The 27011-nt window shown below is 34.7% G+C and overlaps 1 protein-coding gene across 3 annotated transcripts in view; it reads left to right on the forward strand.

The window, feature by feature from the left end:
* The window catches only part of Rap1b (RAP1B, member of RAS oncogene family), a 41462-nt gene extending 17432 nt beyond the window's left edge, over positions 1–24030 (forward strand). For 2 of the 3 annotated variants that reach the window (XM_076854842.2, XM_076854841.2), the window contains exons 2-8: positions 14925–15007; positions 15996–16064; positions 17253–17309; positions 18421–18561; positions 19611–19754; positions 20257–20373; positions 22710–24030. In XM_076854842.2, the coding sequence (XP_076710957.1) occupies positions 14951–15007; positions 15996–16064; positions 17253–17309; positions 18421–18561; positions 19611–19754; positions 20257–20343 (555 nt within the window). In that variant the 5' untranslated portion in view covers positions 14925–14950 and the 3' untranslated portion in view covers positions 20344–20373; positions 22710–24030. Of the gene's footprint in view, positions 1–14362; positions 14542–14924; positions 15008–15995; positions 16065–17252; positions 17310–18420; positions 18562–19610; positions 19755–20256; positions 20374–22709 lie in introns of all 3 variants that reach the window. The other variant, XM_076854843.2, reaches the window with a different exon arrangement.
* The last annotated feature ends 2981 nt before the right edge of the window (positions 24031–27011 follow it).

The raw sequence follows: 27011 nt of genomic DNA on the forward strand, positions 1-27011 counted from the left end.
AAATTAACATTTACTGGCTACTTACTATATTACTCATTTTCCATTTGAATCTTAAAAGCTCTTAAGGTGATTGTTATTCCTATTTTTAGATAAACAAATGAGGCACAGAGATGTTAAAATAACATGACTAAAGTCATTCAGAATTGTTGCTACATTTTCCTACTTTTATCATTATCTCAATTTAAAATACAGTTAACTAAAACCTTTATGTGTGTGATTCTAAGATACATGGCAAATAATAGAAATAAAGACCATACACTATAGTTATTAAAATTATTTTTGGAATACACAGCAGATCTTTGATTCAGTATGCATGCCTGTAGAATTTACAGCTCGATATTTAATAAGGGGGAGTGGTGGCGGGGGGGGGGGGGTTGCAGAAACTGACAAGTTGTTATTTGGCATGTCCAGAGAATTCTTAGGAGCAGGGAAGAGTTGTGCACAAATCCACTGTATTTGAAAGGATCTTGAGACCACAATATTTCTTCTTGCCTATGTTTGAAATGTTGTTCTCTCCATGCTTGTAATTTAACTACCTTGCTCATCTATTGAATCAGCTGAGAAGTCTATTAGGAAACTGGTTCTTCTGCATTTGTCAGATTACTGATAAATCATTATTCTCTAGTTAATATATTCTTTCATACATGATCAAGTACTGAACCAAAAGGTTAACTACAGCAATAAACCTGGAAAACATGACCTTAAATTGCATGTCAAATTATGTTAGTGAATATTTCTGTGGAAGAGTTGGCATGATTGATGGGAATAAGCCTTATTTACTAGCAATATTAATCCATTAGTAGGGCACAGGAAGAATTTTTTCCTACTTGAGGTATTATAAATATGGACAGAACAGAGAAAAGACTATAAGCAGTTTGATAGCCTATAGATTCTTTTCTGACTAGATTTAAAAAACTGGTTCACAGAGAATACCTTTCCTGGTAGAATGAGTTAAGATTGGAAGCATGTTCCATTTGTCCTCATTATTAAGAGGCAGACAAGTCTAAAAGTAAATATTATAAGCAGTATTCATTTGTTTATTTTGTGTTACCTATTAGAAGTTTTATTCTTAAAAGAGTTTAATTTTCGAGAAGTAGTATTTGAACATCTTTTTCTCTCTCTCCAGTAAAAGAAAAAGGAAAGTTTTTGTTTTTTGTTTATGGTGTTGGGGGATTGAGCCCAAGACCTAAAACGTGCCAGGCAAGTGCTCTATCTACCACAGAGACAGCCTTCCGGAAATAATTTTTATATCTGCTCAGGAGTTCCAAATTCAGTCTTTTGTGCCCACCAGATTAGTACCCGGTCCTTCTGACATTTGAATTAGTTAAATTTTATTTTAAAGTGAGAAGAAAGAGTAATCCTCTGTAGATCTTAAAATACTACTTTGGGAGTTGGAGGCGGAAAGGAGAGCTCAAGTATCTTTTCTTCCAGTAAGTGTTCAGTAGGAGAAGTAATGTCACTTGAGTTTAGGAACTAGTAGTTAAGTATTTTTACTTAGCCCTTTCTTTATAATTTAAGATCAGAGTTTCAGGATGGGGGGTATTATAGTTAAACAAGTTGAAGATAGAACTGCTTATTACCAAAATTTTTGACTGTTATATTTATTTGGAGACCCTTTGACACAATTTTTAAAAATTTTTTTAGTTGTAGATGGACAATACTACTGTGTTTTATTTATATATTTTTATGTGGTGCTGAGGATTAAAACCAGTGCCTTGGGCTGGGGATGTGGCTCAAGCGGTAGCGCGCTCGCCTGGCATGCGTGCGGCCCCGGTTTGATCCTCAGCACCACATACAAACAAAAGATGTGTCCGCCGAAAACCAAAAAATGAACATTAAAAAAAAAAAACCAGTGCTTCACACATGCTAAGCAAGTACTCTACACTGAGCTACAACTGCAGCACCTGACATATTTTTTAGTATCTATTTTTTTAGTTGTAGTTGGACACAACACCTTTATTTATTTATTTATTTATTTATTCATTTATTCATTTATTTTATGTGGTGCTGGGGATTGAACCCTGCACCTCGCACATGCTAGGCAAGCACTCTACTGCTGAGCCACAACCCCAGCCCCTCCACACACACATATTTTAATGCAACAAAATTAGGCTTAAAATGTTGTTTATCATTTTTCAAGTATTTGATTTTTAACTTTTTTACATTTGTTATTGAAATTCTAAAAATAAATAAGGCTGGACTGGGGTTGTAGCTCAGTGGTAGAGGCTTGTCTAGCATGCATGAGGCACTGGGTTCTATCTCCAGCACCACATAATATAATAGATAGATAGATAGATAGATAGGTTATATCCATCTACAACTAAAAATATTTTTAAAAAATAAATAAGGAGGGCTGAGGATGTGGCTCAAGTGGTAGTGTGCTCACCTGGCATGCGTGCGGCCCAGGTTTGATCCTCAGCACCACATACAAACAAAGATGTTGTGTCTGCTGATAACTAAAAATAAATATAAAAAATAAATAAATAAATAAGGATAAGAGCCAATGCCTCTAGAATACCAGTTGGTTTTAATGCTATTCCTGCTCCAAGGTATTTTCTTTTTTTGCTGGAAGTATAAGAACTTTTTTTTTTTTTTTTTTAACACCAAGATTTGTAGAAGTTTTATCTTCAGTTGGGATTCATGACATCTATCGGTAATTGAGGTGAATTTAAATACTTTACCTATAAAAGGTAAGTTGTTAGTAGTCTTTAAAAAAAATCTAAATAGTTCTTTTCGTTGCTGGAAATCAGTTATTAGTCTTTAGCTAGCCTTTTGTTCATAACCATTTTTAAGGTCTACTGTTATCTGGTTGATGTTGGTAATGACTAATATTTAACCATGTGTATTCTTTGCATATTCTTTCTCCCCTTGGCTCCCCACAGTACAGGGGATTGAACCCAGAAACATTATCCCTCTGATCTACATCTCAGCCCTCTTTTTAATTGAGTTTCAAGACAAGGTCTTGTCAAATTGGCCGGTCTTGAACTTGGTGGCCTTCCTACCTTAGACTCTCCAGTAGCTGGGCTTAGGTATGTGGCATAGTACTCAGAAACAGTGTATATTATTTAATCTGCCCATCCCCTGTGAAATTGGTTATCATCATTGTCCCTATTTTACAGATTAAGACCCCAGCATAGAAGTGACTACTCTCTAGTAAATTACAGAGATAACCAGTTCTTGGTATTCTTATGTTCAGATTTTCATGTTTGACCACTCTGGGCAACAAAGATGGTATAGTGTTGTACTGACATAAGGAAAAACTAAATTTTGTTCTTAAACCAGCCAAATGACTTTATAATGAACTGGGCTCATTTGGTTAAGAATTAAATCAGGTTATTTGTTTGGTTTTACCTTAAAATACAGGGTTGTTTTATGTCATTTACAACAGGTTACAATAGGCTGGGAATGTGGCTCAGTGGTAGAGTGCTTACCTTGCATATGAGGCCCAGCACCATAAAAAAAATTTCTAGATGAAATTATGTGCTTTTCAAACTAATCTTAGATTCAGAGTAAAAGTTTTATTTTGATCTGTATTTTATCCTGGATAGAATTATTTGTAGATAGTCTATTATTCACTTTAACCTTTTATACAATCTGGTTTATATTTGGTTCCCTAAGTCATATTTTTTGCATATTTGGTATATAGGCTTTTCCTTTATAGCCTTTTTATATTTTACTTCCCAGTGTTAATCTTCATAACCATTTTTTATAATCTCACATAGAACCAGTCTCTTTGGGGTAGATAGTTGAAAATAAGTATTTTCCTGAGAGATCACCTCATGCCCATGCCGTAATCTTTAGTAAGAAAGAGTATTTTCACTGCATGAAGTATCTTCAAGACTAGCAAGCCAGGAGGAAGAAAATGTAGAAGGCCTTTGCCACTTTCCTTGATTGAATGCCCTGTAGTATTAATGGACTTGTCCAGTATGGGGTAGCCTATGAATGGGCAGATTGTTTATATTATTTTCAGCCCTTTTCTGTATTATAAGCCAGGGGGTGGTGGCAAATAACTATAATTCCAGGGACTAGGAGGCTGAGGCAGGGGATTGCAAGTTTAAGGCCAGTCTCAGCAACTTAGTGAGACTCTTTCTCAAAGAATAAAATTTTAAAAAGGTCTGAAGGGCTGGGGTTGTGACTCAGAAGTAGAGCACTTGCCTAGCACATGCAAGGCCCTAGGTTCGATCCTCAGCACTAGATAGATAGATAGATAGATAGATGTTTTTTTTTTTTTTAAAGGTCTGGAGATGTAGCTCAATTGTAAGGCATCCCTGGGTTCAATTCCTATTACCAAAAAATAAAATAAAAATCTGTATGATATTTGAAAGATGATTCTAAAATATGTAATATTAGACCACCATTACTGTTATGAAATTAGAGAAGGAATACTTATATTAATCTGTCATTAAACTTAAAGCAGAGGGGTTTTTTGTTTTGTTTGGGTTTGGGTTTTGTTTGTTTTTGGTACCAGGAATTGAACCCAGGGGCACTTCTCCACTGAGCTACATCCTTGGCCCTTTTTATTTTAAGATAGGGTCTCGGGGCTGGGGTTGTGTCTGAGTGGTAGAGCGCGCACCTTGCACGTATGAGGTACTGGGTTCAATCCTCAGCACCACATAAAAATAAGTAAAGGTATCTTATTTACCTTTATCTACAACTAATATATATATATATATATATATATATTTTTTTTTTTTTTTTTTTTAAAGGGGACTCACTAGCTTAGGGCCTTGCTAAGTTGCTGAGGCTGGCTTAGAACTGGCAATTCTTCTGTCTCAGTCTCCTGAGTTATTCAGCAAAGTGTTACATCTTTTTTAGTTAAGGAGAAAGAGCATGATATATTTAGAAGTTCCACCCATATTTAATTCTTTAAAACCTGATACATGTAACATTACAATTCAGAATTGAAAGGGATCTTAGGGATCAGCTAGTCAAAAAGTTAAAAACTACCAGCCCAAAATCCAAATTTTCATGCCTCAAATAGATTTTTTTGTTACAACATTCACAATATTTTTGAGTTTAGATGACTCTACCTGTATAAGTATTTTCTATTATTTGACTACAGTCCACACCAATTCATAATACACCTTGCTGCTTCAGTCATGTTCTTGCCTTCCTGACAAGAAGAATGTATCTGAATGTTCAGTATTCTCCCCTTCTCTCATTCACTCATTTTACAAAGTTAACAGACAACTGAGAATTAAGTTATTTACCTCAAAATATACAACTTTTTAAGTAGAGCCATGCCTCTTAAATCCCATGATAGTGTTGCTTTCTACAGCCTAATGTTACCTTTTAGGAAACAATACAGTATAGTATATAATCAAGTCTTAAGATATTTGGTATAGCCTGTCAGAAGAGGAATGATCACTGTGGGTTAGATACTAATGAAAGAATACTTCAGAGACATCCTTATCACAGCCTCCTGAGAACTATATCCTCAGTGTATGCTAATCAGGAAGACTTTATTCTGATCTGTGATTGTTCTTACTATATAGGGGGAAGAAAGACATGAATATACTCCTATAAAAGCTGATAAAGGAAATCAGTGAATAGCATTTTGTACATACAGAAAAACAGTACCTCATAAGGCAAACTACATCTAGATTCCTCCAAAAATACCATTTATACCTCTATTAGCAGAGGAAGAAGGGTCATTAAAGCCAGGAACTCTCCAGTGGATTCTGGATAAATCTTCAACTCCCAAATCCAAATGTAACTTCAGCCACAAATTAATTGACATGCTACCAAAGATGATTAATAAATGCCTAGTAGAACAAAGTCTAGTGATAGAATCTTTTGGTAAAAATTATAATAATATAATAATAATATAATTATAGAAGCTGTCTTTTTTGCTGATGAAGGAATGTGTCTTATAGTGGCATTAGTGGTAACATTATAAGTTTACTTTGTTTGTTTGTTTTAGTTTTTTGGTAGACACAACATCTTTGGTTTTTTTTTGTATGTAGTGCTGAGGATCAAACCCGGGCCGCACGCATGCCAGGCGAGCGCGATACCGCTTGAGCCATATCCCCAGCCCTATAAGTTTACTTTGTAAATACATCCAGTTTTTACAAATAATTATTGTTTATAAGGAGCAACATAAAGACAGCCTATGTAAGCCAACAAAATCCTGCCACATGTATTGGAAGTTCAAATTAGAACATTTTACAATTAACAAAATAGCACCATAGTTTTTGAACTTTTATGATGGTGTTGACTTTAACTTCTTGAAGGTTGTTAATTCTAAAACTTTTTTCAGATATTTTTTAGTTGTCAATGGATCTTTTATTTAATTTTATGTATTTATTTATTTATATGCGGTGCTGAGTATTGAACCCAGGGCCTCCACATACCAGGCAAGTACTCTACCTCTGAGCCACAACTCTAGCCCAGACTACAGAAAATTTTTGCCAAGTAATACCTCCTAATAGAATTCTGTTAATAATTCTTAATATTTAGGTATCCTAATTTTTCTACATCCTTTTTCTTCAGACCTTTATTTTCTGCTAGTGTACAAGTAGATAAAAATTAACAGGTGTCTCAGGCTAGTTAAAGTACTTGGAATTCAGGTTCTCTTAGAATTGAAGTTGTCACCCTGTTTTGTCTTTTCTTTCCAGGTAAAATTTTCAGCTTGCTAATTGAATTAATAAAGTAAATATTGCTTGGATGTAAGAGAGAAACATGTTGAAAATGTCAGTATTTATGTTGCTTATGGAGTACTTTTCTATAAAGCACTTAAAATAGGTTTAATTTTGTAATTTTCAATAATTAAATATTCCTTAGCCTTTTAGGGAAGAAGTGTACTAGTAATTAAGGTTTTATTTAAAAAAGGGGGGCTTAAAGGAAATCTAATTGATTCTTTTTTTTTTAATATTAGTTGTAGATGGACACAATATTTTATTTACTTATTTTTATATGGTGCTGAGGATCAAACCCAGTGCCTCACACATGCAAGGCAAGAGCTCTATCACTGAGCTACAACCCCATCCTTCTAATTGATTCTTTAATGCTTATCTGTTTCTTTAAACACCTATCATCACCATCAGTATATCACTTATCTGAAAAATACTTTTCTCTGCCAGCATCCGTATTTTTTAATTATTCCTTGAGAGTTGAACAGTTAAACTTGGTATTTTGAGATTATGGTTTGGTTTGATCTTTTTTTAGGTGTAGATGGACACAACACAATGCCTTTATTTTTATGTGGTGCTGAGGATCGAACCTGTGCAAGGTGAGCGCTGTACCGCTGAGCCACAATCCCAGCCCCTTATTTACTTATTTTTTTATGTGGTGCCAAGGATCGAACCCAGTGCCTCACGTGCTGGGTAAGTGCTCTACCACTAAGCCACAACCTCAGACTTCTTTTTTATTTTGTGACAGGTTCTCACTAAGTTACTCATGCTAACCTTAAACATGATATCCTCCTACCTCAGTCTCCTAAGTGGGTGAAATTACAGTTGTGTGCTACCACTCCCATCTGCTTGTTTGTTTATTTGTTTAATATTACTGTTGTTTTTGTAGTACCGAGGATCAAATCCAGAGAATTGTGCAAGCAAGACAAGCACTCTTAGCTGGTATTTTTCAGGTTTCAAATGGCCACTTTTAAAAAATGCCCATGGCAACACTCTTAAATTATAATAACATGGGGGTAATTATAAGAGAACTCTGTAACTCCTTTTCTACCCAATTTTGTGTAAATTTTCATTTGTATTTTATACAGTTTTTGTTTACTAATAATGAACTATTGGAAAAACATAAGCAAACAGAAAAGAAAAATAGTCATCCCACCACTAGTATGTTTTTAAAATTTCAGGGAATTTGAAGTTTATTTTATGGTAATCACCTTTTGTGGGAGGGGTATGTTCCAAAGGTAGTACTGAATTTTTTTTTAATTATATATAACTATAACCCAATGCTTTCTCATACTACACGTTGCTGTCAGTTGAAACACATTTTCTGGTCACGTCTTCCAGCTACAAATTTATTGTGTTTTCATCTTATCTAAGCACCTGTCACTCATTGGCCATAACTTTTTCGATTTGAACTGCAGAGCAAAACTAGCGCAAATTTCTTTTTTCTTCAGTTTTGTGGCTAGAAGGTTCATTTTCACCATAGATCATAGCAACCTCAGCATACATTTTTCCCCCTTGTTAAGTTCAGGATTTTCATCTAAATTTAAAGAAAGCACTTTGCAGTTTATTTTTGGCATATCAGTCGCCAGTATCATACTCTTGGCATTTTGGGGCCATTTTTAAGTAAAATATGGGTTATTTGAACGTAAACACTGAAAGATCATAAGAGTTGAGCTGATAACAAAGATGGCCACTAAGTGGCTACCAAGTGACTAACTGGATAGGTAGCACATGCAGTGTATATATGCTGGACCAAAGGATGATTGACATCTACAGTGGGATAAAGTGGGACAGCAGATTTCATAACGCTACTTGTAATAGTTAGCAATTTAAGACTTAATTAATTGCTTATTTCTAGAATTTTCTAATAAGTATTTTTGGACTGCAGATATTTTGCAAAGCAAAGCCACAAATAATGGCAGAACCACACTACATTACAATCTCAAAGTTTTCTGAGTATCCTTGAAGTAATAATACTGGGCATCAAAATTAGTCTGCATAGAGTTTACCTTTTATTGAGCACATGGTATATTCTAGGCACTAGGTTTGGGGGATATATCAACATAAGTAAAACAGACCAAAATCTTTGTCTTCATGGAGTTTGTTTTATTGGATTTTTTTTATTTTATTTATTTTATTTTATTTATTTTTTTTTTGGTTATGGGGGATACTCGGGATTTAATCCAGGAGTTACATACCCTAGTCATTTTTATTTTGAGACAGGGTTTCCCTAAGTTGCTGAAGCTGGCCTCAAATTTGTGATCCGCCTGTCTCAGCCTTCCTAGTTGCTGGGATTACAGGTGTGCGCCACCACACCCAACTAGTTTACCATTTTTTGCAATCCCATTTTACAATCTTAACATGTAGGTAGTACTAAATCCATTTTACCTAAGGAAAATGAGGCTCTGAAAGGTTTCATGACTTCCCCAAGATTATACAAAACTAGGTTCAAAACTCAGGTGTCAGGGGCTGGGGATGTGGCTCAAGTGGTAGTACTCTCACCTAGCATGTGTGAGGCACTGGGTTCGATTCTCAGCACCACATAAATGTAAAATAAAGATGGTGTGTCCACCTGAAAAAATAAATATTTAAAAAAAAACTCAAGTGTCATAGCTATGCTATGCTGTCAAAATTGTCCCCCATTGAGGCTCTATGAAAGAGAATGGTTAATTTCAGTATCTCAGATAGTAGTTATCACAAATCCCATTGAAAATTTTTATGTAGCTTTCCTTGTCTTAAAATTGTGCGTGAAATTTAAGATATTCACACATTTCAAAGTACTCATTCTTAACCTGAATCAACATTTGAACAGGAAGGCGTGCTTACAGCTCACAAATAAACAGGCCAACCAGTGACAGTATTCCTTATTGAACATACTTGTATTTTCTGCTAAAACTAGATGCAACCATCTTTGAAAACAGAACTACTAATGGCCATTGCCACTCAGATTTGGCATTCACAATGTTAGTTCATTCTTAGAGTCTTTAAATAACTTTTCAAGGCTGATGTGTTAGAAAGTACAGGTTTAAAAAATAGAGGGGCTGAGGGTTATAGCTGATAGACTGTTATATAAGTGATAGAGTACTTGTCTAAGCATGTACATGGGTTCCATTCTCAGCACCACAAGAAAAGAAAGTTCTTTATCAGCAAGTCAGCTGTATTTTGTCATATTTTTGTGTTTGAAAATATTCATTTTGGCCTTATTTTACTGTTTGAAAATTTGAAATGCGTTAAATTTCTTTTTACTGTAAAGCTTTGTGGTTAAAAATAATAATAATGTTTTTTATTTTTAGTTGAGATGTAATAATTATACATATTGATAGGGTACTGTGACATTTCAATACATTTATTTACAGTATGTAATGATCAGTCAGGGCAATAGGCATATCTGTCACCTCACATGTTATGGTTCCCGTGTGTTGGCAGCACTCAAAATCCTTTCTGCTAGTTATTTGAAATTCAATTGATTGTTGTCAACCACAGTTACCTACTGTACTAAAATAGAAAACAAGAAAAAAGAAAACTTAGTGGTATAGTTATTAAAATCAAAACAAGTTTATGAGCATTATTTGAACCAAACTGAAAGCAGTCCAGATGCCTATCAACTGGTTTGAATGGGTAAAGAAAATGTCGTACATCCATAAAATAGACATTTTAATCAGTAGTAATAAAAGTAACAAGTTACCAGTAGACAATAATATGGAAGAACCTGGCTCATTGTGTGTATGTGTGTGAGAGAGAAAGATAGATACTGGGGGTTGAACGCAGGGCTTTGCATTTGTGAGGCAAGTGCTCTACCACTGAGCTACATCTCTAGCCCCTCATTTTAGCAACAAGTAATATTCATGGATAAAGGTAGAAATGGGCAAATGTCCTACCTATCATTAAGAAATACAGCTTCCACCACCAATTCAGTTACCCTTATTTGTGAGATAAGGAAATAAAAAAATTACTTAAAAAAAAAGACAATTCCCATAAATGTTTCCTTTTAATATTTAGTGTTTTTAAATGGTGATTTTATGTTGGTTCAGTCAGTTGTGTTATGTTTGGGGTTTCATCACTCTAAAAGATTGCCTGTGACTGAGGTGGTCAATCCCACCTCTACTTCCAGGAGAGGAAGGATAGGGAACTAGGTGCTGTTTCCCTTGAAGCACCATTACTGGACAGATTTTTAGATTGTGCTTCAGTTTCTTTGTAAACATGAAACATTGATTCTTGCAGTTTGAGTGAGTGTCCTCATCCATAGGCTTCCATTTCTTAGAAAACAGTGATGTTTGGGTTTAGGTTTTTTTGGTAGCTAGTTAATTTTGTAAAGCTCTATGAAAATCTTAGCCACTATAGGCTTTCTAAATTAATTCATCCCTAAAAAAAATTTCTCTAATAGTGTATTTCCTAAATAGGTTCTTATTTTCTAAAGGTCAGTCTTTAAAATGGGATTGGTTTTTTAAGTAGTCTTTCCTATCCTACTGTTAAACATTTCCTTGTATTGAGGGACTTAGTAATTAGTTGGTGTACATCTGGCATTACAGAACATAAGTAGCTAACAGATTCCTGAATTCTACAGCATATTTCTTTCAGTCTTTTTGAGGTTTGTGGAAATTCTTGACGATCAACTAAGTTCTAGACCAGAATTTAAATTCAGTTTCTATAGATAATGCCTTCTATTCTAGCAGTTTGGAGGGACTTTTGTGTAATTGTTTCTTTCTAAGAAACCCACAAGAAAGGTAGTTTATTTCACAGATAAGGGGGAGAAGGAGAAGAAGGAGGAGGGATAGAAAGAATATGTACATAGTATAAAAAGAATGATTCAAGATTTCAGAAGGTTTGAGCAGAGGAAAGTATCTTTGTCATTTTTAGTTTGAGGCCTCAGAATACCAGTTGAAGTTGATTACTAAACGAGCACAGTGATATACACCTGTAATCCCAGCTGTTTTGTGGGCTGAGGTGGGAGGATCACAAGTTTAAGTCCTGGGGGCTTAGCAGGTCCTGTTTCAAAAAGGGGCAGAGTTGGGCCTGGGGATATGGCTCAAGTGGTAGCGCGCTCGCCTGGCATGTGCAGGGCGCTGGGTTCGATCCTCAGCACCACATAAAAATTAAAAAAAAAAAAAAAAAAAAGATGTGTCTACCGAAAACTACAAAATAAATATTTAAAAATCCTCTCTCTCTCTCTCTCTCTAAAAACGGGGGGGGCAGGGTTATAGTCCAGTGGTAGAGCACCCCGGGTATAATTCCCAGTACCGCCTCCCCCCACACACACACACCCAAGTTGATTATTGAATGGCACTTTGTTTCATAATTTTTAAATAGTTATATTCTTAAACTATTATGATATTTGAAAAGTCAGCCCTAACTCCAGTTAATGATTTTTATCATTGATCATGTAAATATAGAAGTTAAGGTTATTTAGGGAAGTATAAAAAGTGGTATAAAGTATAAAAAGTATAAGAAGTGGTAATGATTTGAGGGTTTTGTTTTATACCAGAGATTGAACTCAGGTACGCTTAAACAACTGAGCTACATTCCAAGTCCTTTTTATTTTGAGACATGCTCTTGGTAAGTTGCTGAGGCTCACTTTGAACTTGCAATCCTCCTGCCTCAGTCTCACAGGTTGCTGAGATTGTAGGCTTGTGCCACCATGCCTGGGCTGATTATAGCTTTAACAGTGTAACTCATGATAAATAAGAAAGCGGTTACTAAAGAAAGTTTCTTGGGATAGTTGAGAAAGGCACATTAGAATTTTTTTTTTTTTTTTAACATTTTTTAGTTTTAGGTGGACACAATATCTTTATTTTATTTTTATGTGGTGTTGAGGATCGAACCCAGTGCCCTGTGCATGTCAGGTGAGCGTACTACTTCTTTAGCCACATCCTCAGCCCCACACATTGGAATTTTCTGGGTGATAGAAATGTTTTGTTTTGGTTTGGTTTTGGTTTTTTTTTAATATTTATTTTTTTAAAGAGAGAGAGAGAGAATTTTTTAATATTTATTTTTAGTTTTCAGCGGACACAACCCGGGCTGCATGCATGCCAGGTGAGCGCACTACAGCTTGAGCCACATCCCCAGCCCCAATATTTATTATTTTTTTTAGTTGTAGTTGAACACAATACCTTTATTTTATTTATTTATCTTAACGAGGGGTGTGTCTATAGGTTACACATATGTTGGCATAACTAATTCTTAAGATCTGTTTGTTTCACTGGATGTAAAGTGTTCCCACAAATTAAAAATTTTGATTAGTGTATTCAAAAAAATTCTCAGGTTCTCAGACAATCAAATGCTAGGGAGAGGCCATATAATTAACAGCCTTGCAATTACTATGATACTGGGCTAAACAGAATAATTATAAATTGATAGGATAGTGGTTGCTATCAATGTTTCAAGTTTAAGTTGAACAGTCACTTAACCTTTTCCCAAGTTGGTTACTGGTTTTAAAACACTTGAGTGTTCCAGACCAGTTTGCATTGGATTAGAAGTTTTTTGGGGCTTGCTTTGCCATTTGTTCCCTATGGAGCAGCACTTTCTTATTCAGTAAATGGAAATAAAACAACCCAGGACAAAATAAAACATGGAGATACATTTTTTTTCATAAATAGATGAATAAAAGTCAACTAAGTAGTTGAAGAATTAAAACTAATGACAAAAATAAAATAATGACAAAAATAGAATTAAAACTAATGACAAAAAAAGTCAACTAAGTAGTTGAAGAATTAAAACTAATGACAAAAATATGTAGAGTTCCACACCAAAACCTAAAGGCTTCATTGCCTTATACAAAGACCTACATGGTTACAAATCCTAATACAACAACTAATTGAGGAATATAAGCTCAAGGAACCAAATTGGAGTGCCCATTAATGTTGAGATAAGTTAAAGAACAAGTTGGACAGGAGGAGCTTTTTGGTAACCTGATTCAAATGATGCCAAATCTTGTTCTTAAGTAAACTGAAATGATGATATAATATTCAGTATCTGAAATAATACAAACCTGATTACTTAATCAAAACATCATCCTAGGCAAAGCAGACTACTGGTCTTATAGGATTTGGGGGAATTATGAAATTTAAAGATCCGTAAACTTTCAAAGACTAGGAGTGAATGTCAGCTGAGGAAGCACTGTCACTCAAGTGAGACATGGTTGGCATTCAGATGTTTTCATTGAAGTGAGTCAGTTTTTGTCTGGCTGACTTTCAGGAGTAAGGAATCATCACTGTTTGATTGGTTGTTTACAGGAGTATTCTGGGATAAATTTGTATTGGTTGATTAGATTTGTTTAAACTAGTTCTAGGCTTGTTGCCATGGAAGAACTGTCATCTCTTGATTAAGAAGGTTTAAAATCTGTTCTGGTGACTGCTTTTATACTGAGGCTACTGACCATTTAATTTTTTCCAGGAATGTGAGAACTTATTTTCACATAATGTCCCCTCCTGGAAATTTTGAGAATCATCTTTTTTTAGTATAATATTTCATAATGATAAGCCTTTGTAAGGGTTGTTTCTGTTTGACTTCATTTTTATTTTCATATTTTATTTTCTTTTGGTTTCCACTTTTTATCATACTGAATACTCAGTAAACTTTTTTACAGACTAGGAACTCATATTCTTCAGTTCTGCTTCTAATTCCACATGATTTTCAGGTTCCCTTTGTGTACCTTTCCCTTATTTTAGGAATATGTATTTGGGTTTTTTGCTCTCTCTGCCAGCTTATTTACATTTACCATTTATCTATTCCAGGGATTGACCAGGTAAATAGTTTAGGCTTTATGGACCAGATGGCCTCTTCTGCAACTACATAACTCTCCAGACAGTACACAAACGTGTAACTGTGTTTCGTTAAAACCAGTGTAGGCTGAGCATGGTGGCTCACACCTGTAATCAATCCCATCGACTCAGGAAGCTGAGGCAGCAGTATTGTAAGTTCCAGGGCAGCCTTAGTAACTTAGTAAGACCCTGTCTCAAGCGGGAGGTGGGTTGGGGCTGGAGTTGTAGCTCAGTGATGGTGTATCTAGCACCTCAAAACAAACAAAAAGAAAACCCTTTATGTAGTACTGGAAGGTTCAGCTTGCCTGGCCTGATTGGGGTCCTGGGTTTAATCCCCTCAGCACTATCCAAACAAACAAAAAAAATCTTTGTATAACAAAACAGATGATAAACTGCTTTGTATGTACTCCCTGTCATATCCCATTCATCTTTCTAGAGTGTTATATGTGTATGAACTAGTTGCACTAAAAATGAATTTACTTGTTTGAATGTCTTATTTATATAAAGCTTAAATTATTTTTTCTTCTTCAACAAGGTACTCAATTTTGACAAGTTTGCATCATGCGTGAATATAAGCTAGTCGTTCTTGGCTCAGGAGGGGTTGGAAAGTCTGCTCTGGTAAGTTATTCTCAAGGAACCTAACCTTTTCACACCAAGCTGTCTTTTTCTATTGAGTTTTAGGTTTCATTATTTGTATTTGTTAAAGTGATAATAACTTATGATGCAATATTGTATTTTTCTTATAGTTTAGTGAATTTTTAGTTATATCTGGCTGGATTATATTTGAGGTATGACAGAACATAGTTTGGGCTAAGTACAGAGAGTGAGAGCATATAAATATGTGTCTGCATTTGAGGACCAGATAGGAATGGGGATTTGGGGATTTTTCCTTGTGAGTAAGCTTATACTATATATATTATGTTAGAAATGTCAAAGCTTATAAAAAGTCATTTTCTTTCTCCCTGGTGAGATAAACCATCTTACTTGGCCACTTCAGGTGGCCACCTAGCAAAGGATTTCATGTTTGAATCCAATTAAGTGTACATAATATGGTATGAACTACTTTTTCAATTGTATCTAAAGTAATGGCGAAGTATATTGATTGTATGTAAGTTTATACATAAAACTATAATACCCAATGCTATGTAAATAGCTTTCATACTGGATTGTTTAGGAAATCTGCTCACAATAGGTAGGTGAATTCCTATGTCCGATAACACAGCATATGACAATAAAACAATGTGCAGACATTTTTAATTTAGTAATTGTCTCCCTACCTTTATATAGCAGCCAGTTTGGCCCCTGCTGCTTCACAAATATGGTGTTTCCTTTTCTACCTCTGTCCACAGTCTACAAAAACTCCTTCCTGCTCCCCAACTGTGAAATTACTTTGTCTTTGTACCTGATTCTAAGAAAGTCTGAGTGTGCTCAGCACAGATGCAATCTGGTTCTCCTCACCCCAACCCCATTCCCCAGATATCTTTGATCCTCGATTGGTTGAATCTGAGAATGTGGAACCTACAGATACAGAGGATCAAATGTAGAATATAATTTGCAAATTTGGATTTGTTCTTTAGATGTATAATGGTATGTTAATTTTTTTCAGACTGTACAATTTGTTCAAGGAATTTTTGTTGAAAAATATGATCCTACGATAGAAGATTCTTATAGAAAGGTAGGTTACTTTAGAAGTCCTTCTGATTTTTAGTAGAAATATAATAATTACTTTTTTTTAATAATTATTTTTTAGTTGTAGTTGGACACAATACCTGTATTTATTCTTTTTTTAATGTGGTGATGAGGATCGAACCCAGGGCCTCACACATGGCAGGCGAGTGCTCTACCATTGAGTCACAACCCCAGCCCAATGTTTTTATAATTATTGAATGTTTGTATACACAGTAGAATGAAGAGACAGTTAATTTAAAAATTAATGGGAAAAACTGTATTTCCTGGCATTGCATGTTAACAGTTTAGAGAATCATAAACATACATACATATTCACAAAGCTTTTAAGTTTAACCTGACCCCTGAATTGTTAATTTGACACAGACTTTAGAACCCATTTCAAGTTGCAGCCCCATGTTCCCTACCACTACTCCTAGAAAGATGAGTTATTCTTCTTTTAAACTAGAGATAGGAATACAGAAGTCTCCCTAGCCTTCCTACTTAATACCTCCTTGAGAAAGTACTCCTGCTCACAATAGGTAGGTGAATTCCTCTGTCCGATAACACAGCATATGACAATAAAACAATGTGCAGACATTTTTAATTTAGTAATTGTCTCCCTACCTTTATATAGCAGCCAGTTTGGCCCCTGCTGCTTCACAAATATGGTGTTTCCTTTTCTACCTATGCCAGTCTACATAAACACTGGAAACTCCTTCCTGCTCCCCAACTGTGAAATTACTTTGTCTTTGACTTGATTCTAAATAACTTTTCCCCCCTAAGAAATATTAGGTGAAAAGAGGTACTGGAGATATGGAATTTATTTTTAGTTATGGCACTGCTTCCTTGCTATTAGAATACTTGTTCAAGAATGGTGAGGCAGTGTAGTTATCTAAAGAAAAGGGACCTCTAAAGAATAATGGGAGAGTTGATAGACAAAAATCACTGTTGATAGTATTGAAGTTATTGGTTGTTTTATTCTTTCATTTACTTGAACTATTTTGATATCATTTCTTATCCAGAATTAAGTGCTGAGTTGAATGATTTTGAGACCGAGGCTTGTTATTACTCAATAATTACCTAGTAAAACTGCCATAATTACCCTGTTTTTAATTTTAGCTTTTGTGTTTTATTTATTTAAGGTAGTCTTTTATATATATATAAAAAAATAAAGATGTATTTTAATTTTTTCTAGCAAGTTGAAGTAGATGCACAGCAATGTATGCTTGAAATCTTGGATACTGCAGGAACGGTATGTATGTAAACAAATTACCAAAGTTTATGCAGTTTGTACAATATTGATTTGTAAATGCTATTACTCTATATGCAAATATTAGTTTACTTAAGTATTACTTGAATCAATATTTAAAGCTATTATTTTCATAGTCAGGATTCTACTTTTTAAAATATTTTTAATTGCAGTGCATCAGTTGTTGAAGAATTTAGAAAAATTATTAGGATGACAATTTTCATAGTCTATATAATACTTTTTTCTTTTTGCATGTGTATGGTGCTGGGGATTGAACCCAGGGCCTTGTACATGTGAAGCAAGCACTCTGCCAACTGAGTTATATCCCCAGCCCTCATTAATACTTTTAAGACAATATATTACCACATTTCAAATAATGTGTAAAATACTTGGGCATGCATTGTTCCTCAGTGGCACTGCACTGATTTCATTTATATCTTTCCTCCATCAAATTATTTATAGGCCAGTATATTAGTTCTTCCATTACAATTGTGAAATACCTGGGGCAGGCTTACTGTATAAAGAAATGAGATTTATTTTGGCTCACAATTCTGGAGGCACAAGTTCTAGGGATCACATTATTATGATGCCTTCTTTTGGACAGTCTGGAGGTAGTCCAGAGCATCACATAGCAAGAGACAAGGGACATGCAAGTATCCAAAAATAAAGGGAAGATTTATTCTGGGTGTATGGTATGCTAATGTTTGAGTACCTGAGATATGCCAGACACTGTTCTTACCCTCAAATGCTCATAGTCTAGTGAAGGAGAAGTGTGAGGACGTGGCAAAATGTAGGTAAGCATTCTGATAGACCCACCTAACAAGAGTGTTGTGAGCTGGCTATAATTTTGGGATATAATTAGGAAGCACTACACTTCATGATATATTTAAAAAGCTACCTTTAAGTAGCTTTTGGAGTTGGATATTTCTGTGCCATTTGAATATTTATTGCACATAATAAATATTTTTAAATAGGCTTCCAACTTTTCAAATAATAACTTGCTATGGACTAATTTTAAGAAGTGTTACAACTACAAAATCTTCATTGAGTTATAATCATAGATTTTAATTGTCGAAACATTCTGTTTTTTAATGTTTGTTTCTTTGTACTATAGGAACAATTTACAGCAATGAGGGATTTGTACATGAAAAATGGACAAGGCTTTGCTTTAGTTTATTCCATCACAGCACAGTCCACCTTTAATGATTTACAAGATCTGAGAGAACAGATTCTTCGAGTTAAAGACACTGATGATGTAAGCTGACTTTCTAGTAATAACTTATTTCATATCCCTTACTATAGTGTATTCAATTTTAAAGTTTAAATTTAAATCAAATTTGAAGTTTGTGTATTGGGTTAAGGGTTCGGAACCTTTTTCTTTAAAAAAGGCACAAATTATCTTTACATGTTTTCAAATATCATTATATTCCCTATTTTCTCATTATCTTGTGAAAATTAAATGTTATGCTCTTTTTCTTTTTGGAACTGGGGATTGAACTCAGGGGCACTTAACCACTGAGTCATGTCCCCAGCCCTTTTTTTGTGTTTTATTTAGAGACGGGGTCTCACTGAATTGTTTAGGGCCTGGCTAATTTGCTGAAACTGGTTTTGAACTTACAGTCTTCCTGCCTCAGCCTCCTGAGCTGCTGGGATTACAGGCCTACACCACCACACCTAGCTAAACCCTTCTGTTTTTAAACAATGCATTTTGTGGGGAGGAATATGGGATGTAAATGTTACTAATAGAGCAAATAATCTTCTGGTCACATTTCTGGTAGATTTAAGAGCCTTTGAAATAAGAATTTGATGTAAATAAATATAAACATACCAAGCAGCAGTGACAGAGAAGGAGCATAATAATAATTTTAAAAGGAAGGCAGCCCTTCAGAATGTACTGTAATGCAGTTAATAAGAAACTTAAAGGAAATTATTTTAATTCTTCACTATCTGTAATAGTGATTCCTAAAATAAGTCATGCATCAGAATTATCTGTAGGACTGGTTAAAACATAAATTGCTGGCCCAACCACCTCAGAATTTGACTCAGAAGACCTATAATAGAACCCTGAATTGTCCATTTCCAACAAATGTCCAGGTGATGTTGATGCTACACGATAGGAAATGTTGTACTGTACTTTAATTAGAGCTAATAAAAAGGCTTTCATATTTTAAGTGTAAATTTTATTACATATTGTATCTGACACCATAGGAAAATAATCTTTAAGGTTAACTCTTAGAATTCTTTTTATTTGAATTTATTAATATACATACTTATTTATTTTTATTCTCACAAATGTCTTTTTAGGTTCCCATGATTCTGGTTGGTAATAAGTGTGACTTGGAAGATGAAAGAGTTGTAGGAAAGGAACAAGGTCAAAATCTAGCAAGACAGTGGAACAACTGTGCATTCTTAGAATCTTCTGCAAAATCAAAAATAAATGTTAATGAGGTATGGTCAGATACTAAAAGTAGTTTTTTATTTTGATTATTTAAAATTAATGGAAAAGTGTGTGTGTGTGTGTGTGTGTTTAATACAACTCAAACTTAATATGTATTCAGGGTGATATGTTGATCTTATAGGCAGAAAAATTCTTGTTAAATATATGTATATAAATAAGTAACAGTACTATTTCAGTTATTAAATGCTTGTGCACTTAAATTTTATCCCAAGAAAGGAAGGTTAGATAGAATATAGGACTGGGAAAGACAGGTTAACTCATTATGAAGGATGTTATGTAAAAGAGAAAACTTCAAAAAGGCATTCTTGGATTATATGAACTTAATTTAAGGAGAACAATTTTAACCCCCTCCAAGTGAACTTGGCACTTATAAGAATGCTCGGTTTTACTTTCTTGTTTCCTGGTGGTACATTTATATCCTTGGAAATGTCCATTTTTTCCATTTTTTTGTTTCACTTTTTCAGTTTTGGGGTTTTTGTAATATGTTTGCAGATCTTTTATGACCTAGTGCGGCAAATTAACAGAAAAACTCCAGTGCCTGGGAAGGCCCGCAAAAAGTCATCGTGTCAGCTGCTTTAATATATTGAATGCATTGTAGCTCTGAGCCAGGTATGTTGATTTATCTTTCCTCTAATTGTTAATCCCTCAGCTTCATTAAGGACACTGTCAGGAAAACAAGTGGAGTTTTGGTTTTTGTTAGCTCCAAAAAGTAGATGGTTACATTCATGAATTAGTTTGATATCTTGTTAATGAAAATAATTATTTCATTTACTTATCATCAGAAATAAGGTATTCTATGTAAATGACCAGATATTCTAAATAAGTTTATTCAGGGAATGGGTTGTACCTTAGTGATAAAGCACTCACTGGCACCTATGAGGCCCTGGGATTAGAACCCAGCCCTACCAAAAAAAAAAATTCCATTTATATAAGTGATAGGACACTGGTTGGTGCAGGCAATATAATGGTAAAGGAGACCTACCTTATCTCCTTGCCTCTTAATTAAGTGTGATGGAAGAGAGAGACAAACAGTTGCAAAATGTCATAAATGCAATGAGAGTAAATCCAATGTAGTACTAAAAAACCCTGACACATTTACCATGTGCCCAGCACTCTTTTTAAGGATCCCTATCTGTATATTAATTGAATTCTCACAACAATCCTCTGGAATGATGATGATGATGATGATGATGATGATGATGATTAATTGTTATTATTCCCACATTATGGAGGTGGGAACTGTCACTTGTGAAAACCCCTGTTAGTGAATAGCAGAGCCAGAATTTGAATAGGCAGTCTGACTTCTGAGTGCTGTGATGGGTACTGTGGGAGCATATAATTGGGGCACCAAATGTGTAAGAATTCAGGAAAGTCCGTCAAAAGTAGGAGACATTAAGCTGAGATCTGAAGGACAAGTAGAAGTTAGCTGTATTGGGCTGGAAGGTTCCCAGACAGAAAAGCACTAACATAACCCAGAGATGTGAGCAAAAAAAAAACTGAGCACACAATGTTTTTATGTATATTTTTGAAAACAGTCATATTAAATAGGATTGATACTTGTAAACAGATCAGTTCCTGGTACATAGTGAACATTTAAACCATTAGCTGCTACTTTTTACCAATGAAACTGGTTTCCTGTTCAGTTATTACTAAGGCATTATTTCACTGAACTCTTTATCCCTGTGAGTGTTTCCCCCAGTGTTAAATGGGCCCATAGTGTCATTATCTTTTTACAGTATATGTCCTTATTGTGCAGTTAGGGTTCTCTGTTTAGTAATAGATCCTCTTATAATGATAATCTCTCATACCTGACTGAATGTTCATTCTTACTTGCATCACATATGTGCCTGAGCTTATATACTCCCATCTGTCCTTTCCAGTTTGCTACTTTCAGTCTGCTAGGTTTTAGAAAATTACATTACAAACCTCATTCAAACTAGAATAAAGACCTAAGGTTCTAGGTATTTGTGAAAATAGTTTCAGCAGCCACATGTGTATTTACATGTGCTTGGAAACAAGTCTGATCCCCAGAAAAATGGAGTTTAAAAAAAAATTTATTTTAAAAGCTTAGGCATATATGTAGAAGGTCACCGGAAGTAAATAAATATTCCACAGTTCAGATTTTACTTCTTTTACATTACAAATATTATTTTAAAACTTTAGTTTTCTCTAAGGAAAAATTAATGTGATTTTCAGTACAGTACCACTTTTTTGATATCTAAAATTTGCCAAAATCTATGAATACAAAATTTGGAAGTAATGTAACTCAACTATAAAGTGGTAAAAAACATCATGAGATAAATTCTGAAAAGATATGAATCAAAGTACTGAAATAGCATGGGGCCACTTAACATAAGAAATAGCCACAGGTATTAAATATTGCCTCTCTGAACCTAGATTTTAGCTACTTTTTAAGAGTAAGGAAGCAAAGTCTTAACTTTTCTCATACTAGAAACCCTGGTTTTTAAGAGAGTAGCAAAATACACTTCATCTTTTTGGAATGCAGAGGTGAAAATGTCTTTACTCTGAGTTATGGTACGTTGTCATTCATGTAATGACTGAAACAAGAGTCTGTAGTGTATTTCTAATATTACAAAAATGTTGGGGGGTTGGGGGTGTCGTTTGGTGGTAGAGCACTTGCCCAGCACATATGAGGCACTGGGTTCAATCCTCAGCACCACATAAAAAAATAAATAAATAAGGGCTGGGGTTGTAACTAAACAGAAAGTTTTAAAAAAAAGTTGGGGCTGGGGTTGTGGTTCAGTGGTATGCCAAGCACGTGTGTGAGGTAATCCTCGCACCATATAAAAATAAATAAAATAAAGGTATTGTGTCTATCTACAACTTAAAAAAAAAAATTTTTTTTTTAATGTTGTTTTACTGTTTCCTTTGGATCTTTAATACACTGGGTTCAATTAAATTTTTTTTTCCCTTTCTTTTAAAAGGTCTGAAGAACTGTTGCCCAATTCAACAGTGCCAGCATTCCAACTTTGTTAAACCTACCAACATCTTATATGGACTTTCCTGTGGTGGTACCCTTTAAGAGGCGGATGAAAGCTACTATATCAGTTTGCACATTCTAATCACTTTTCAGTATCACAGAGAGATTTTTACTTATATAATAGTCCTAGAGTATGCAGCTGGTAAAACCAGAGGCTACATCCAGTATTACTGCTAAGAGACATTCTTCATCCACCAATGTTGTACATGTATGAAAATGGTGTACTGTATACTTTAACACGCCCCATACTTTGTATTGGAGAGTACAATAATGTAAATCCTGAAAGCACCACTATTTTAGCATAATAAAAGAAAGTCCAAAGAGCTCCTATGTAGACTACTCCAGATAAACTTTGCTTCTTTGATACTTGTAGCTTATTGTAATTTTTTTTAAATCCAAGGTCATTATCATTGTATTGTATAAAATAAGCGCTTTGATTAACACAGCTATATAGTTTTTTTTAATTTTTCAAAAACCTGTGGAGACAGTGATCTTGTCTTTAAAATATAGTCCTTTCAGTATGATGTCTTAGATTAAAGACGTTGCCTTTAATATCTGTTGGGAAGGAAATGTCCAGACTTTTCAAATCTCCTTATTATGTGTTTCCCTTTTTTGTTTACATAGGGAACAATGTTTGTAGTTGTGTGTACAGTGGGGGTCTACAACAAGAAGTGTATATTTTCAACAATTTTTTAATGATTTAACAATTTTTGTAAATCATTTTCAGGCTTCTGCAGCTGTAGATTCTCACTGTGAATCCCTTGCTTGCTCATGCATAAGTGTATTTGCAATACCAAATATACAGGTTTAGTATTTTTGCCTGTTAGTGATTGTTTCACATGTGTAACGTTTTGGTTGAGATGTTAAATGGTGGACGAGTACTGTGGATGTGAATGTGGGAAGTAATTTTAATCATGTATAATTGGTCACAAGGCCTAATTTGCAGTAACTATTGCTGTTTTATTTAACAATGCCTTGTTGCTTTGTATGCATTAACGTTTGGGTGTAAAGATTGTGTGTCTATCCAACAGGGAGCCACAGTATTTAAATTGACCAACCTAATGTTACAACTACTTTGAGGTGGCCAAATGTAAACTAAAAGCCTTAATTAAAGTGGTGCAATTTTGTATAACTTAGCATCAGTAGTTCAATAAATTTGGATTGCCATGCAAGGGCTTGCATTATAATTACTTGCCACTTGAATGTGTTTTGTGTAATGTTTTAACAGTGCTAGTAAATAAATATGGGTTTACCTTCTTTTTAAATGTAATAGGTGTTATTTTACACATTGTGATTTCATAATTTAACATGAGTAAACTAGACTAATTAATTCCAGAAAAAATGTGTGAAAGGACTGGGGTTGTGCTCAGTGGCAGAGCACTTGCCTAGCACATGTGAGGCACTGGGTTCAATCCCCAGCACCACGTAAAAAAAAAAAAAAAACAAAGGTATTATGTCCATCTACAACTAAAAACATTTTTAAAAAATTAGTGAATGATGGCAGGGTTTTTTTCTACTATTTTAAGATTCACATAATCACCTTTTGAGCTTTTCTTTGAGAAAGAATTTTGTAAATCAAGCAATATTAGTTATGAATAAATGCTTTTGGGTGAAGAAGGATTGAAAATACTTTGCATGCTAAACTGTGGATCCCCCCTCCCCCCCTATTGGTATTGGGGATTGAACTCAGGGGCACCTAACCATTGAGCCACATCCCCAGCCCTATTTTGTATTTTATTTAGAGGCAGGGTTTCACTGAGTTGCTTAGTGCCTTGCTTTTGCTGAGGCTGGCTTTAAACTTGTGATCCTCCTGCCTCAGCCTCCTGAGCTGCTAGAATTACAGGTATGTGCCATGGTGCCCAGCCGGATTTTTTAAATATAGAATGAAGTTATAATATACATAAAAATAAATAAACAATATAAAGTTATTGTGTCCATCTACAGCCGCCCCCCAAAGAAAGAATAGTTATAAAAATCTTTGAATGATATGGACTTGAGTACAACTTTGTTTTTAGAGATCTTTGTGCTATAAGTCAATTCTGTGGAATTTGTAAAAGGGCTTTTCAGTTTTTTCATAGTATTTACCAGCCACTGGAGTAATTAATTAGTTGTACCTTCTTGTACACTAATCCCCTAAATACATGTTATTTGACTGGGACAGTAAAGGCTTTCATTTCAAAGAGACAAAGTCTTAACTTACATATTTAACTCACAGAGTTTCATGTATGGAAAGGCCTAAAGAAAAAAACAACATGTTTTTGCAGAAGCTCCTACTTATGAGAGACTGTTTTTATAACCTGGTGGGGGGGAGTGGATTAAGCCCCCAAAAGTAGGGCTGGAACACTAAAAATCCAATGAGGGTACCATCATTATTTCTGTTATCATTAGCAAATGTTTATTGCCTATCAATTATAGGCATGCACCACCATGCCTGGCAACAACCACTTGATATTATTGTGAACCTAGCTTCATTATGAACCTAGTTTTATCTGATTTTCTTGAAGAATGAAGTAGATGTGAATTATCCCAATTCAGCCTTTGGTTCAAAATGAAGAGCTTTTTCTAAAAACTATCAAAGATCCTATAGGATTTTTATGTAAATGATAACTTCACTTAATTATAAGCAAAGATCAAAATCCTTTCATGTTTTTGTCAGCTGCCATAATAATAATTCATATTTCTATTTATAGTGTTATAGTTTGAAATCCCTGTGAGCATTAATTTCAGAAAAGGAAACTAATACTGCTAAACTTTTTAATATGCAGTGTACAAGGCTAGGGGCAGAGAGAAGTAGGAAGGAGTAAGTGATATTACTTATAAACTTAATCTCTGCTGGTATGTTGTTCAGTGAGTCACTGGTAGGACAAACCAGTTATAAATTATCAAATCTTAGTTACTTCTAACCATACAGTTCATGCTCTATTACTCATACTAAAGTGACTGGTATTAAAAAGTTATACTTTTTATTTTAAAATACAAGAACTATTTTATTTATATTCCCAAGTATTAGAAACAGTTGTCTATTAAGAGGTCAATGTTAATTCAGTATATTCCCTGAGGAAATCAACCAATAATGGAGAACTACAGGACTGCAGAAAATGCAGTGCAATCAGAAGGGTATGGTACAGAGTAGATAGTTAACAGGGGCCCTCTTCTGTACCAAATGGGAGTAATATAACTAAAGCAACAGATTTGACTGCTATATGAATAATAGCCCAGGGAGGGTTGATGGTGGAGCAAGAGTTTATCCAGTTTGGAAGCTATTTGGTCCGTAAGCTGTGGTGAGAGTGGAAACCCAAAAAATTGCAGAGGAATAACTAGGGAACCTGGTTGATGGCTTAAATGCAGGGCTGAGGGGGGGGGGGAAATGAGATGTCTAATAATAGTAGCAGAAACAAGAGTTTACCATCAATGAAGATAATTAAAATAAAGAGGCTCTCAAGGAATTGTAGTTTTGAGTGCATCAAGAAAAGTTTGGGGTAGGATGAAGTTTAGATTAAGTAAAATATATTTTGATTTGTATTGGTAGCCAAATTTGAACAGTTGTCCCTTGAAGTTATTGATATAACAGGAAGCAACTGAAACTGTGAATAAAATTATTTTCATAAGAATTAAGCATAAAAAAAAGAAAACCTGGCATAAGCAAGCCTTGAATGGGAAGAAAGGTTACATTTTAAAGGTATCCAATTACAAAGACAAGGGCAGAGAAGAAAGCAAATAGCTCTGTAGTAACTGAGAATTCTGCATCTTTAGCAAGCAGCAAGATACTATTGTTCCTTTCTACTCGGTTATGTACTATAGGCCAGCAGCCATTTCATTCTCTAGACATGTCATAATTTATACCTCTCAATGTACCTTATTAGTGGCGGATTGGCTTCTAAAGAAATAATAGGACAACTTTAGAAATGCCATTCCAGGGCGCTGGAGTTGCAACTTAGTTGGTAGAGTGCTTGCCTCACATACACAAGGCCCTGGGTTCAATACTCAGCACCACCACCACCCAAAAAAAGAAAATGCCATTCTCTAGTACCAAGTTTTTGTATATTCATGCCGCAACTAAATCAGTTTCATAGCTAGTGCTGGCAATCCATTCAAATTCAGTTGCACCAAAGCCTTAAGTAATCTCAAATATATGTCATTGCAGTATGTCTCCACCTACTTTCTTGATAATATAGACTTTTTTTTCTCTCATTTTTCATAATTGATCTTTCGGTACTTTACACAAAATGTTAGGAAGATAAATCCT

The sequence above is a fragment of the Callospermophilus lateralis genome, chromosome 4 (genome assembly GCF_048772815.1).
Source record: "Callospermophilus lateralis isolate mCalLat2 chromosome 4, mCalLat2.hap1, whole genome shotgun sequence".
Lineage (NCBI taxonomy): Eukaryota > Metazoa > Chordata > Mammalia > Rodentia > Sciuridae > Callospermophilus > Callospermophilus lateralis.